Here is a 16,259-nt window from a genome sequence, read left to right on the forward strand (position 1 = left end):
TTTCTTTGAGAGGTTTCTTTTTTTTCCTCTTTATGGAAAGATTAAAAAATATTATACACTTCAATTTCAACAACATTGAACTTTTGGTATGTGATTGTCTAAATTAACTTTTTTTTTTTATCATTGTTAGTATAAATGTGATGTACCAGAGGGGTTACAGTTCTATAAGTCAGGTAAAGAGTACTTTTCTTTTTGGACAATGTCATCCCTTCCCTCACTCTAAATTAAGAGTTTCTTTCATACCAACTAATAATGCATAATTATTCTAGGTTAGGAAAACTATTTCAAAATTTTAATAACTGGCTTTAAAACAAACTTTAGAATCATTGTCAAATTGAGAAATAATTGTTAGTACAGAGAGAAATATGAAGAAATGAGTTCTTGTGATAATATTGAGTGTTTTCTTTTTTAGGGATTCTTGTATGCCTATGGTATTAGTACAATTATTAAAACCACGATGAATCTTTACATGTCCATGCAAAAGCCAATGACTAAAACCTCAGTTAAGGCATTGTGCAGGCTCATTGAACTTCTCAAGGTTAGTGTTGGTTATTTTACCTTGTCATTGTGATTGAGAAATGACCAGAACTTAAATTAAAATAAATAATCTTGTGAAATTTGACTTCCTGATTACATTGAGAACTTCATGAAAAGAAGGCCTATTTTAGAAGTTGTGAGAACATGTACTTACCCTTCAGTTGAAAGAAATTTCTGATACAGGTGGCTCCCGACTTACGGTGGAATTGTGTGCTGATAACCTTCTAGCTCAGATTAGCCCATTTTAAATGTGCTCAGCATACTTTCATTATCCTGTAGTTTGGTAGCATCATTTTACTCAAGACCTATTTTTAAATAAACTATTCATTATTTCATATATACTGAAAGTGAAAAATAGTCATATGAATATGTTTTTGTCCTGTTTTAAAGTTGAAAAATAGTAAGGTGAGGCCTGTGTTCTTAAACTTGGTTTAGTGTTATAAGAAAGAAAAGAACAATACAAGAGCTAGCCCTCTTATTAGTAAAGTTCTATTCCTACAAGTTTTAAAAGCATGTGATATGAGTTTAAAAAATATCATGATATAAAATATGCTATAAGGTATCAGTTATTTTTTGTAGAATTCACATTCATATGAAGTTAGTTAACATAATAATCAGAAAGTGCTAAATGGGTTGTAACAATGAAATCCCCCCTCTCTATAACTAATGTAAACTATAAGAAAAAAGAAAATACTAAAATTTTGTGATGTAAACAGAATACTACATAAAGATGTGAACAAATGAATTCCAAATCTTAACATAGTATACATTACAGAAATACAGTAAAATGTTTTGTAGCATAGTCTATTAAAAAAAAACTCACAGGAAGAGTCTACTTAGTCTTATGCAAAAATTTAAAACATTTCTGCTAATAATAGACCAGAATTGTTCAGGAAAGAAAGTTTTGTTTGATTTTCCTGCACCTTTGAATTTTCAGGCTTAAAAAATTAAGATTTTATATGTATATATATATATATATATATATATATATATAGTAATTTTGGATTATATAAATATAATTTGTATTATCTTGTACAGTTTTGTTGACCTTTTTATGAAATACAAATACAGTGTGTACAGTTTGTATATGAATAGATACATATAAATATAGGTTTTTTGTTTTTTGTTTTTTTGGTGCAAGTACTGGACTCATGACCCTGTGCTCTTGGCTTTGTCTTTTTCTGCTCAAAGCTGGCACTCTGTCAGTTCAGCCACACCTCCACTTCTGGCATTTCGCTGATTCATTAGAAATAAGAGTCACACAGACTTTTTTGTCTGGCTTTGAACTGCAGTCCTCAGATCTTCACCTCCTGAGTAGCTAAGATTATAGGCATGAACTAACAGTTCCTGGCATATGAGCATAATTTAAAAATAATAACAAATATGATGCCACTTAAGAGATTGAATGTTACCAGTGTTTTCCAAGCCCCAGTTGTATCTCTAGATTGCATTCACCCTACCAACCCCCCTCATCTAAGAAAATACCATTCATTATTATATAGGGTTTAAAAGTTCCTATTAATGGAATAATTTTTTATATTCTTTGTCTTGCTCTTTTTACTCAAAATTTTATGTTAAAATGTATCTATATGGGGATAGGTACCTATAATACGGTCATTTGCAGTGATGGGTCTTGTCTATGAATAGACTTTAGGGTTGTTCCCAATTTTTACCATCATAAACACTTCTTCCATTGTTTTATTTCCTGGAATACTTGTACAGGAAACATACCTCAGGTAGTAAACGAGGTTAAATGGGTAGGTACTTCATTATATGCACATTATATAAGTTAGTTATGTATCATCTTTTCAAGGTGGTGCAAATCCTTTCCTAAATAGTAATAACAGTTTAGGTATAATAGACTTACTACTGTTCCTTGCCTGACCAGCACTGGTTGAGTACCATTTATTGGAACTGCTTGGGACTAGAAATATTTTGGATTCTAGGTTTTGTTTTTTCTTTTTTTTGGCTGCGGGGTGGGGGGGGGGGGGAGGGGGAAGGGGTGTCCGGTCATGGGGCCTGAACTCTGGGCCTGGGCGCTGTTCCTCAGCTCTTCAGCTCAAGGATAGAGCTCTACCACTTGAGCCACAGTGTCAATTCCGGCTTTTTTTCTTTTTGCTTATGTGTTGCTGAGGAATCGAACCCAGGGCCTCATGCATGCAAAGCAAGCGCTCTACCACTGAGCCACCTTCCCAGCCCCTTGTTTTTTTCTTAACTTGGGGAATATTTGCACATACACAGTTGGGGACTGTATCCAGGGCTGTCTGAAATTTACTTACGTTTCATGCACACCTTATGTACATGTCTTGGAGATGAGGTAGTTATTTTATAAAGTAACTGATCTTTGCCTTGTTTTAATTGCAATGCTTCACCTGAAGTCAGATGTGCCATATTCTACTTGTGATATTACATTAATACTGAAAAAGGTCTGGATTTTGTAACTTTACAGGATTTGATATTCAGTTTAGGCATGCTTCACTTCTATTACAGTTAATTTTTGTTTGTTTTATAAATTAATGAGAATAATTACTTTTTTTATGGTCCTAGGGCTTGAACTCAGGTTCTGGGTGTGCACCCTAAGTTTTTTTTTAAATCAAGGCTGGTACTCTACTACTTAAGCCAAGCTCCACTTTTGGCTTTTTGGGTGGTTAACTGAATGAAGATAAGAATCTCATGGACTTTCCTTCTTAAGCTGGCTTTGAACCAAGATCCTTAAATCTCAACCTCCTGAGTAGCTAGGGTTACAAGTGCGAGCCACTGACTCCATGATAATTTTAATTTTTTAAAAAAATTTTTGTCTGTCATAGGGCTTGAACTGTGGGCCTGGGTGCTGTCTCTGAGCAATTCAGCTCAAGGCCATAGCTGTACCACTCTAGCCATAGTGCCACTTCTGGTTTTCTGTTGGTTAATTGGAGATAGGAGTCTCACGGATTTTCCTGCCCAAGCTGGCTTTGAACCACAATTCTCAGATCTCAGCCTCCTGAGTAGCTAGGATTATAGGCGTGAGCCACCAGCACCTGGCCAATGATTGTAATTTTTAATGTTTAATTCCTAATGGTTAACGATGGTTAACAATTGATGATTGGATATGTTTTCAGTCATTCATTAACTTTTTAGGAAAAACTTTATATCTTTTGTTTAACTTTTTCTTGGATTGTATGCCTCTAATGGGTATCTTTCCTCATTTGGAGTCTTTATGTGTATTCTGAATACTAATTCTTTATATTTGGCAGATATCTTTCATATATTTGTTTTACTTTTATATTACTTTCTGTTGTTTGATAACTATTAAGTTGTTAATTTTAATGTAATTGAATTTAAAATTTTTACCTTTTATTGTGTTTTATGTTTCTCAGTTACAAATTCCTTCCCATGCTTAACATTTCAAAGATATTCCCCTATTATTTTACTTAAACTTTAAATTGATTTTCACAAAATTACTTTTGGACATTTTTTAGGCAATAGAGCATATGTTCTACAGGAGAAGCATGGTTGTGGCTGATTCAGTTTCACATATAACACAGCACCTTCAACATCAAGCTCTTAATTCTATTTCTATAGCCAAGGTATGCAAGTTATTATGTATTCTATGTAAGTATTTTTTTCTATTTGATGTGCTTTTTAATTTAGCCTATCCCATTTCTTTAAATATTATTGGTCTTTTCTATGTTTAGTATTTTATGATTTTTATTTATTCTTATGAGAGTTACCATTACTCTGAAATTGAAGCATGAAATACATTTATACATCTCTACAAAAAAATGATACTGACTGGGCTTTTTTAGTGGTTCCTGCAATCCACTAAAGTCTGAGAATCATGGTTTGAAATTAGCCTGTGCACTTAAAAATAAACAAAAGACCCAATTCTACCACACATTAAAAAAAAGAAATTAGCCTGTGCACAGAAGTCCATGAGGTACTTTTCTCTAGCCAAAAAGCTGTACTGGAGGTGGTTCAAAGGCCAGTGAGCAGAAAACCTGAGCAAGAGCATGAGGTCCTGAGTCCAAGCCCTGGGCTAAAAAAATAAAAAAAAAAATTAAAAAATTGATAGCATATGAACTTTGAAAATGAGATTTCATTCTTACAAATGATTTCTTATTAAATTAATATAGAATTTTAAAGTATGCCTAATATGTTTGCTATTTCTGACAGTTCTTTTTTTTTTTTTTTTGGTTGGTTGGTCGTGAGGCTTGAACTCTGGGCCTCAGTGCTGTCCTCTCAGCTCTTCAGCTCAAGGCAAGTGCTCTACAACTTGAGCCATAGCGCCACTCCCAGTTTTCTAGTTGTTTATTGGAGATAAGAGTCTCATGGAGTTTCCTGCCCGAGCTGGCTTTGAGCTGAGATCCTCAGATGTCAGCCTCCTGAGTAGTTAGGATTACAGGCGTGAGCCACCGGTGCCCAGCTATTCCTGACAATTCTAAGAGATAGTGTTGTAAAGATAAAATATAAAACATATGAAATTCAACAGTGTAAGTAATTACTCCTGCTCTCTAAAGTTGAATCATAGAAAGCTAATAGAAAAGTTTTTCTTATGAGACTTGTGTTACTATCTCAAAAACTAAGCTAATAGTTTGCTATTTTCTGTTATTTTTAAGAAAAGAGTAATTTCAGACAAAAAATATAGTGAACAGCGTCTTGATGTGCTCTCTGCCCTAGTTTTGGCTGAAAACACTTTAAATGGACCAAGCACAAAGCAACGACGACTGATTGTTTCTTTGGCACTAAGTGTTGGTACACAAATGGTAAGTGTGTTGGTGTTACTTATGGATAATATCAGGTCTGATATTTTACAGTTCTTTAGTTATTGACCCAAGAAACCTATCCCTACTTTTGACTGCAACTTCTCTGCTTTTTTTTTTCTCCTTCTGAAAGAAAACATTTAAAGATGAAGAACTCTTTCCCCTTCAAGTAGTGATGAAAAAGCTGGATCTTATCAGTGAACTTAGAGAACGGTAAGTAGGATTGCTATCTCTCATAATACTCTTGACGACAGAACTGACAGGAATATTGGTTTTCTTCTTAGCATAACAAGAAAGGGAATAAAACTAGATAGAGCATTAGTTCTTCACTGTAACCACCTTAACAAAATGTAACCACCTTCACCTTAACAAAATGTAACCTCCTTGATCAAAAAGTTACTCATGAAGTTATCTTTTTTTTTTTTTTTCTTTTTCAGTCATGGGGCTTAGACTCAGGGCCTAAGCGTTGTCCTTGAGCTTTTTTTGCTCAAGGTTAGTACTCTACATTTTGAACCACAGCTCCACTTCTGGTTTTTGAGTTAAGAGTCTCAAGGGGACTTTTCTGCCCAGGCTGGCTTCAAACTATGATCCTCAGATCTCAGCCTCTTGAGTAGCTAGGATTATAGACATGAGCCACCAGTGCTAGCTTAGGGATCTTCTTTATTTAGATTTGTTTTTATAGGAGCATGCATCCTCCTGGAAAAACTCATACAAAATAAAGCAATGTGGCCTCAGAGCATTTAACAGAGACTAATGCATATTTTGATTATTATGTTGAGTGTATTTAGTGGACTTTAAATCTGCTGCTTTACAGTAAGGCTTTATCAATTGTCAGACAGTGATCCATGACACATAGTCTTCTGTAGTTTTTTTTGGGGGCGGGGGGGAGTTCTGGTTGTAGGGCCTAAACTCGGCCTGGGCACTGTCCCTTAGCTCTTCAGCTCAAGGCTAGCGCTCTACCACTTGAGCCACAGCACCACTTCCGTTTTTTTTTTTTTTCTTTTTGCTTATGTGGTGCTGGGGAATCGAACCCAGGGCCTCATGCATGCAAGGCAAGTGCTCTACCACTGAGCCACCTTCCCAGCCCAGTCTTCTATAATTTTATTTAGTGATAGGAGTTTAATTACATTGTCAGTGGCCAGTCACTAAGTTCAATTTTGGAAAGTCTTATTTTGGAAGTACTGGTGACTTTATTGTTTTCTCTTTATTGAGTAAGCAAGAGATTTCTTGAAAGGAAAACAATTCTTCTGAATAACAGTTACAGCACAATTTCCATTTAATACTCGTAATTTTCTTTGCTGTGCTGAGAAGATGACATTTTTCTGGCTGGTAACCTTTAATTTTCCATCTTTGGAAGAAAAATTGAACCTTCCTCATTATATAATATTTAGCCATCATTTGTTACCATATAAGGTATGAAGTAGTTATTTTGTGGCAAAGACTGAACATATGACAGGGGTTTTATCAGTTTTTAAAGTTGTAAATAAGTGTGATGTAAGTGTTGCTATAATAAAGTTATAAGTATTGTGAGTTAATTTTGTCACAGTGATAACAAAATTAACTCTTGATAAAAATTTATTTAGTGCATTTCCATAGTTCAAAAGTCTAGAATCACAATTTAGACTCGAAGTTGTCTTTTATATGTGAACTATTAAAAAAACGGGACAACGTGGCTCATGCCTTGTAATCTTTACTGCCTGGGAGTTGGAGATTGAAAGGCTGACCATTTGGGGCTGGATCAGGCAAAAAATTATCAAGAGCCCATTTTAATCAGTAAAGTTGGGTCTTAGCTGTACATGTCTGAAATTCTAGCTATATGGAAAGTGGAAATAGGAATGCCATGGTCTAGGCTGGCCCAGGCAAAATTAAGATTCTATTTGAAATGAAGCAAAAAGAACCAGGATGTGGCTCAAGTGGTAGAGCATTGGTAGGTAGTGTAAGGCTCTTCCTAAAATGAATAAAAAAGAAAGTGACTTACCTCCAAGATACAATGGAACAGAGTAAATATGCTTATTTCAAAATAGAGAAATAAGAAGAAATGGGATCAAAGAAAATAGAAACCCAACATGGCAAACTTTGGTGACTAAGTTCTATGAAATCAATCTTGAGGAAGCAACATTTTAGCCTACACTATGCACCACGGGAGTCGGGCATGTTTCTTACTGTCTGGATGTAAAGTGCTTGTCTTTTTAATGGTGCTTATCTTTTCAGAAACCAGCTTCCTTAGCCCTAATCTTTACTGACTTTTTTTTGTGACAAATCTGTAAGTTCTTCTAGTCTTTCTGCTGTGCTTTTGGCTTCCAGTTTTTACTGTAAACCTGGATAAACGCAGATAAAGTTAACTAAGCACAGTTTGAATGCTGTGGTATGAAATTCTCTGTGCCTAATTAATTAGTCCATTATTTATATTTATTATTTTTTTAATTAAATTTTTTTGTGGCCAATTACTCAGCCTCACTCAAAGTCCAGGATGTGGATGTACAAAATGTACACAAATTCTTTGCCAGACATGAAAGCCCTGTAGTACAGTTCTCAAGGAGGTTTTCATTGGTCTCAGAAACAATAAGAACTTTTCACTGTCCCCATTCCTATTGACATTCTCTTTTGTACTTTTCTCCAGAATCTCCCTTAAGCTCTGCCTCGAGCATTTTAGGACTACACCAGTTCCAAAGACTTGTTACTTTTGTGGGATACTGATAGTGACAACTTAGAGGAGAAAGGATTTATTTTGGCTTATAGTTTCAGAGAGTTTACCCTGTGGTTTCTTGGCACTGTGGGCTTGGGCATGGTGGTGGGAGCATGTGGTGGCAAGGTGGACAGGAAGCAAAGTGAGGAAGGGACTGGGGACCAGGTATCACATTGAGAGGCTTGCCGCAGGTGACCTGCTTCCTCCAGCTAGGCCATCTCTTAAAATTGTTAGAATCTTCTAAAATAGTACTACCAGGTATTCAGCACATGAACCTAAGGGGGACATTTCATAGTCATACCTTAATATACTATGTTCAAAAAATCTTTGGAATTGAAGTGTATGGAGAATTCTGATAAGAGATGTTGGAATATTTTGTTGCCTTTGCTCAATTTGAAAAGTGTGATTTTTCTATATAATGTTGAACGAAATGATACAGGAAATCCAAAGTGAGTATTCTTTCATTCTGTTTTGGGATACTTCTATTTGGGCACTACTAATTATTTACTACCTTATATTGTAGAGTCCAAACACAATGTGACTGTTGTTTTTTATACTGGCATCGAGCTGTCTTCCCAATTTATTTAGATGATGTATATGAAAATGCTGTTGATGCGGCTAGATTACATGTAAGTAAAGAATAATTACAAAGAATAATTTTAGTCACTTTTTAAGTTTCAAGAATAGGTCATTTAAGAAACCTTTATTGGCTGCTAATCTATTTTGAATGTTATGCATATACAATATGTATTTATACAGTCTGTAGTTAAATTTATATTGATGTTAATGAAGTTAGTTTTAATACATTCTCCCATATAATTAACCGTTCTGATTTTGTCATAACAGTCTGACATTTACTCATCAGAAAACTGTATTTTGCTCAAATATACCTTCTTTTTCTCCCATCTTCTCCCTTCCCTCTATCATCTCCTCACTCCTCTCCTGTCCTCTCTGTGTTATCTATTCTTTTCCTTTTCCTGTTTTCTTTTCCTTCTTGAAGTAGAGATTAAAGTAGAGCCAAGCATATTACTCCTTGAGCATGCCACATCCCACAAATGTCTGTTTGGAAGTGAATATGTTTGAAGGCATAAAATAGGAAAAGATAAGTGAATATAATTTTTAATGTGTTTATGTGGTTTACATTCTTCTCGTGGGAAAATAAGACGGTTATAGAAAAGTCATCGTTCCTTCAGACCAAGGTTTTTATTTTTCTGCATAGATTATTTACCTGTGTAATATTGTTTAGATTACATTCCTGAGTTACACATATTGATATCGACTTAAATTTTCTCCTTAGTATATGTTTAGTGCTTTACGAGACTGTGTACCTGCTATGATGCATGCAAGGCATTTAGATTCATATGAGGTACTTCTGGATTGTTATGACAAGGAAATTATGGACATTTTAAATGAGGTAAGATCATAGCTAAGATGGAAAAGCTTAAAACAGAGTTCTGGAAAAAAAATCTTAGATTTAACCAGTCTTTTTTTAAATTAAAATTTTATTATCTTTGAATAGTTATACAAAGAGATTTCAAAGTCTTGTTCAGTGTCGGACTTTTCATGAAGTCAAACTTACTTATAAATCACTGTATAGAGCAAAGAACTATTTTTGTATCAGTATTACTATTATAACAAATTAGTTTTTGTTACCACTTTTTTAAAATATAATTTTACTTGTGAACATACTGTACAGAGGAGTTACAATTTTTGTTACCACTTTTTAAAGAAATTTAGGAATTTGCAAATTCATAAATAGTAAATTTAAATTTATCTTTATTATAGGAATACATGAACAAAATAGTTTTGAATGTTAAATGCTCCTGATATATGGATAAGGCAATTAAACTACTGATATTTTACTGAGTTTCATATGGAGAACTCCTAAGAAGGGAAAAATTAAAGATTTAAAAGACAGTAGAGCAAAAATAATTTGGATGAATATAGGGTGTCCCTTCCTTTCTAATGTGTATAAACACTGATATCTTTAAAATTAAATTTCCATCTAGTTATACTTTTATCCAGGAGGAGGAATTAAAATTATCACAGTACAAACTTATTTAGGGTTAGTGAAATTATAAATTTTTCAATATAATTTTTTGTACTAAATATTCTCTTTGCCAGTACTTGCTGGGTTATTGAACTCAGGGTCTTGCACTGAGTTAGATCCTAGTATAGACTAGGATGTTGAGAATAAAATATATATAGCCAGTGTTTAGAATTGTGGTAGACTAAGAAGATGGTTAATTTAATTACTTGTAGCACAGTGAATTGTGTGTTTCAGTTATTATTATAGTGTACATTTTTAGAATCTTTCTTTAGTGTGTATTTGTAGAGTCTTTCGTCTTGTTGATAGTTTAAAATGTGTTTATGCTCCACATTTAATATTCATGTTTCTTATAGTAAACCACAGATTATTAGCTTTTGATTTTCTTTTCAAGAGATTTAAAGTATTAATGAAAATAAAGTTTTGGTATTTATATAACTCCATGCTCCCCAAAGGCATTGGTATGAAATGGAAAGTTGAATAGTTTTCACTTTCTCAATAAAAGTAAATTTTTACTACTGAGGTTTTTGAATTCCTAAGTCAAAAAGACCAGTTTGGCAATTTTTTTTCAATTACTGCACTGATGATGATGATGATGTTGATTTGATGGTCCTAGTACAGGGCCTGTACTTAAGCTGTGACCCTAGCCCTTTGTTTCACTTTGCTTTGATTTTTGTCTTAAAAAAAAAATATCTTTAAGTAGGTATACAAAGGAGTTGCCCTTTAATGAAGCAGTTTATGAATACAATATATCTTGATCAGCATCACCCCTTTCAACATTTTCAATTTCCTTTTTTTTTTTTTTTTAAATTTTTGGGAGAGGTTCATTCCACTATCTTTGTATGGGCTATCCCTGAATTTAGGATCCTTTTGACTTTGCTTCCCAAGTATCCGAGATTACACATGTGAGCCATTATAACTGTCTTGAGTATAAAACTCTTAGGGTATAACACTCTTAGGGTCAAAGCATAAACATGTAGGAAAACAAAATAATTAAGAATATCATTTTGAAAACTGTCATTTTTCTTATGAGCAGCATTTACTGGACAAGTTGTGCAAAGAAATTGAGAAGGATCTGCGACTTTCTGTGCACACTCATTTAAAGCTGGATGACCGAAACCCTTTCAAAGTTGGCATGAAAGACCTTGCTCTCTTTTTCTCTCTGAATCCAATTCGATTTTTTAATCGTTTTATTGACATTCGAGGTGAGTATTTTAGTTCCCTTCTTAGAGTCATCTTACGTCTCATTATTCTAACTATTAAAATAGGTAAATAATGTGTTCTAGTTTATTTCGTTATTTATTTCCATTTTGTTTCTTCTTTCGTTTTTATTGAGCTTTTTTTTTTTTTTTGAGACAATGTCTCTATGTAGTATAGACTGGCCTCAAATTTGAGAACCACCTGAGTACTGCACCTTATTTTACAGAAAGAAATTTTAAGTTCAAAGTCAGATGGTGTTTTTGTGCTGATTTATTTGTTTCCTTTCTGCTATTTACTAAATAAATTTTTTTGAATTTTTTTTCTAGCATATGTAACTCACTACTTAGATAAGACTTTCTACAATCTCACAACAGTAGCTCTTCATGACTGGGCCACTTACAGTGAAATGAGAAATTTGGCTACTCAGCGTTATGGATTAGTTATGACAGAGGCACATCTTCCAAGTCAGACTTTGGAACAGGTATGTGTTAAATACTTATAACATAATCTGACTATATGTAGTGTACTAATGTTTCTTAAGAAAAATCTATATTTTTGGTCTTTTTTTATGCCAGTTCTCAGTCTTAAACTTAGGTCCTGGGCACTGTCCTGTGCACTTTAAATATGAATAGATTATGTGTAGTTTTCCAGAAAGATATAAGTATAGTGAGGTAACCTCTGTATAATTGTAAGAAGTCCAGTTAAGATCATATTTGAGGGCTATAAACTTGGATATAGTATGGAAACTTTAATATCTGAGGAAAATGTTTGATAAAACAGCTAATCTTATATAATTGTAAATTATTTGACCTTAAAACGAGTGCAAAGAAACAGATTTGCAAATTCACTTAGGTAATTTTCAATATGAAGGTATTTTATGAAGGTAGCATTTATATTATCAGTTAATTTGCATAGGATTTTTCTACATAATCAAAAAGACATTTATTCAGTCCCAAACTTTTAAGATCATAATTTTTTTTTGTTGGTCATGGGGCTTGAACTCTGGGTTTGGGCGCTGTCCCTCAGCTCTTCAGCTCAAGACAAGTGCTCTATCACTTGACTCACAGTGCCACTTCTGGTTTTCTGATGGTTTATTGGAGATCACAGTCTCACGGACTTTCCTGCCCAGGCTGGCTTTAAACAGTGATCCTTAGATCTCCACCTCCTGAGAAGCTACGATTATAGGCATGAGCCACCAGTGCCCAGCAAGATCATATTTTTTTTTATCCTGCTGCATGTTAGGATCATTTCCAGTTTACATATTCCTCCATTCACTTCTATACATCTACTATTTATTGCAAACGTGCTAGATACTCAGCTGTATTTAGGAAATCAAAGGGAAATAGAAACGGTCTCAGTTTGTATACTTACAATCTAATGGGACAAAAAATGTGTGAAAACAAAAATTTAGGTTAGAAGATGTTAGAAAGTGTTGTGCCAGTTTGATGCTAATGGAAAAATTAGGAAACAATGTGAAATATCTGAAAGATGAAAGAATCTCTGTCGAGAACTTTTATATAAAAATGATCTGGAGCTAGATGCCATTGGCTGACACTGTAATACTAGCTACGCAGAAGGCTGAGATCAGAGGATTTTAGTTCAAAGCTAACTTAGGCAGTAGAGTGAAAGATTTCAGTTAACCAGCAAAAGCAGACTGGAAGCCTGGCTCAAGTAGTATAACTTCAGCTGAGCAAGCTAGAGGCCTTGAATTCATTCCCCCATACCAACCCCCAAAATGTGGTCTATGAAAGTCAAAAGAAATGTAAAAAATTTAGAACTGGACTTCCTAAAACTCTAGAGTCTGGCTCTTCCTAGCTGCTTGACCTCAGAGCTTGCTTAGTTTCATTTTTTTCACTTATGGAATTTATAATAGCACCTCATTTTGAGAATTACACATGATTAATATATGAAAAGTAATGTCCCAGCATGGTCTGTGACTACTTTTCAGAATCTGGACATTAGTTTACTTTGTGAAAAACTTTAGAGAAAAATCCTTGAGAATATGTACAAGTCAAAGTTCTTGAACCTTTGGTGATACCTTTTATGAAGTTCTTTGTAGTAATTGTAAACTTAACTTCTTATATTATAAACTTGGTAAGTTCCTGTATCAATGCAGATTTAACTGACCATCTTAGACATAAAACTTAGACATGCACTTCTGTGGATTGTGTTGTAGGGCCTTGATGTTTTGGAAATTATGAGAAACATTCATATATTTGTGTCTCGGTACCTCTATAATCTCAATAATCAGGTAAGTAGGTTTTAGACATTTTCTTAAAATGTGGGTTACTATGTAGTGGGAAGGCTAAAGAACAAGGAATAAGTTCTTAAGGGTTAAAATCAGTAAAATATACAAAACAAATAATTTACTATTTAGAGATCTTGCTTATTCCTTTGCTGCTATACTTATTCCTTTGTACTATCTTGAGTGTTTTTTCAGTTAAATTATCTTTAATGAGATAGATTCTGAAATTTTCTTTGCTTAACTGGTCAGTGTTATGGTTTGTGTTCTTACTGAGCATAAATTTGTCTCATTGCAGATTTTTATTGAACGAACAAGCAATAATAAACATTTGAATACTATTAATATTCGGCATATTGCTAATTCAATTCGAACACATGGCACAGGAATCATGAATACCACAGTAAGCACCTATGTGGAGTTAGATGGGAATAAAGCCCTATCTAATTTAGTACTTTGGAAGATAATTTTCTTACTGAATAACTAGGCAAAATACATTGCTTCTTGCTTTTATTATACTTGAATTTCCATTTTTTCTAGTGATATAGTTAAAAAGTGTGGCCTTAAAATTGTGTTGGATTGGATTTTATGAACTGAGACATAAAAGGTACTGTAACATCTCAGTATCATCATAAATAACATTGGAGATTTGGAGATTATATGTGTATTCTCTGATGTTTTTTGAAAATTACTTTCAAAAACAAATCCTTGGTAGCTGTTTAATGTCATTTCTTTTGGGGGAAAAAGTATTAAGATACACATATGAATAGGAACTTAATAAAAATAATTTGAATTCTAAAATAGGCATTCATTTACTTGAGAAAAGCACTAGATAGTAGCTAATTTTTCCTGTGAGGGAGACAAGTGAATGTTTTAATAGGTTAGCATTAATGTTAGGTTATTTTGCTTTAATATCAGCTGAAATCTCACTTTCTCAGGATATTGTGAATCTGAGTCAAGCCTTTTTATACTCATTCTCACAGCACCTCTCACATTACTTACCATGTTTAAAAATTACTACACTTAGGATTTAATTTTTGTTTTTCCTGGACTGGGGGTTGATCCAGGGCCTTGTGCTTAGCCATACCCTTCACCCTTTTTTGTTGTTTTTAAGATTGGATCTCACTGACCTTGTCCAGGCTGGCCTTGAACTCACTATCTACCTAACTCTGCCTCTCAAGTAGCTGGAATTACAAATGTGTACCACCACTTGGAAGATTTTTTTAAAAGCAGTACATACTTGTTTAAGATATCTGTAACCCATGCTAGAATATAAACTTCATGAGCACAAGAACCATTGTCTAGCAGAACAGGAACATTACCTTGGATGTACAAGGTGTCCAGAATGGTTATAGATAAGTAATTGCTTAATATCTTCAGGAAAATTAAAGAACACATGCTTATTACTTTAGTATCATTCTTAACTATGTAGATTACTATAAGTAATTTTTTCTTCTTTTTTTTGGTAAATACTAGGGTTTGGAGTTAGAGCATTCTGCTTGCTGTGCAAGTAAGCCATATCCCTAGCCCTTTTGTTTTTTTCAGATAGAGTCTTTTATATTTCACCTGCCTGGTCTTTGACAGTGATCCTCCTATTTATGTTCCTTCATAAATTGAAATTACAGTTGTATATCATTATGCCCAGTTTATTTGTTGAGGTGGTATCTTAATAACTTTTTGTGTAGGCTGGCTTTGAACTGTAATCTTCTTTATCTCTGCCTCCCAAGTAATGGATTATAGGCATGAGCTAGTGTATGGAGACCTAGGAATAAGTACAGTAAACCCAGATTTATTATATGTAGTTTTATCAAGATGGTAAAAATAATTAAACAATTCAAAAGCAAAACCTTTAGATTTCCCCTTGTGTGCATTATTCAGCTCAGTTGGTGCAGAGAAAAACTTTCAGTCATGTTATTATCAGTGTGGCACAAATCATTGTATGATCTGCTGAATGTTTCCTTATTCTTAATTTTGTGAAAATCTGCCTTTCAAAAATGGAGCCCAAACGTCAAGGGAAATGTTGGTGTGCTTATTTTAAGTGATACAGTGAGTATCACTGTGTTTGAAAGGCAGTGTGTCTTTAGTGGCTGTTGGCAGCACTACAGAACAAGTAAGCATCTGTAGTACAGTACTTCTGCATACTGAGCATGGACACTTTTCCTCAGCAAATCATATGCACGTGGATGCCAAGGCTCTGCTGTTGTCTTTGAGTAGAACATAGAAACTTCCATCTGTAATTATTATTATTATTTTTTTTTTTAGTTCCTGTTGTGGGGCCTGAACTCTGGGCATGGGTGCTGTCCCTCAGCTCTTCAGCTCAAGGCTAGCACTCTACCACTTGAGCCACAGCGCCACTTCTGCCTTTTTTTTTTCTTTTGCTTATGTGGTGCTGAGGAATTGAACCCAGGGTCTCATGCATACAAGGCAAGCGCTCTACCACTGAGCCACCTTCCCAGCCCCCATCTGTAATTAAATGGCATGACCACTAGAGTCTGTAGTCTGGTTTGTTTCTTCTTCTAGCCTCAGCATTTTCTACATTTCCCCTTTGTTCACTTTTGTTGTAAAAATAGAAACATACAGAAAGGTCGGAAAGTTTGGGCAGTAAAAATTTGATTTATTATTGAGCACAGATGTGACGTACTGTAATTAATCCTAGCTACTCAGGAGGCTGAGATCTGAGAATCAAGGTTCCAGGTAGAAAGTCCTTGAGATTCTTATCTCCGGTAAACTACTCAGAAAAAGCTGGAAGTGGTGCTGAACTGGTGCTGTGAGCTTAGAGACACCGCTTAGGCCCAGAGTTTAAGTCCC

General features: G+C 34.3%; 1 protein-coding gene across 1 annotated transcript in view; it reads left to right on the forward strand.

Moving 5' to 3' along the window:
* LOC138806283 (WASH complex subunit 4) overlaps positions 1–16,259 on the forward strand; it is a 60,960-nt gene that overhangs the window by 30,413 nt on the left and 14,288 nt on the right. The window contains exons 15-24 of the mRNA XM_069991809.1: positions 413–538; positions 3,996–4,103; positions 5,133–5,279; positions 5,410–5,489; positions 8,486–8,591; positions 9,260–9,376; positions 11,046–11,214; positions 11,536–11,690; positions 13,386–13,460; positions 13,750–13,854. Coding sequence (XP_069847910.1) covers positions 413–538; positions 3,996–4,103; positions 5,133–5,279; positions 5,410–5,489; positions 8,486–8,591; positions 9,260–9,376; positions 11,046–11,214; positions 11,536–11,690; positions 13,386–13,460; positions 13,750–13,854 — 1,188 coding nt within the window. The remainder of the gene's footprint in view (positions 1–412; positions 539–3,995; positions 4,104–5,132; positions 5,280–5,409; positions 5,490–8,485; positions 8,592–9,259; positions 9,377–11,045; positions 11,215–11,535; positions 11,691–13,385; positions 13,461–13,749; positions 13,855–16,259) is intronic.

Source organism: Dipodomys merriami, unplaced genomic scaffold, assembly GCF_024711535.1.
Source record: "Dipodomys merriami isolate MVZ:Mamm:240054 unplaced genomic scaffold, mDipMer1.0.p SCAF_10, whole genome shotgun sequence".
In the NCBI taxonomy this organism is placed as follows: domain Eukaryota; kingdom Metazoa; phylum Chordata; class Mammalia; order Rodentia; family Heteromyidae; genus Dipodomys; species Dipodomys merriami.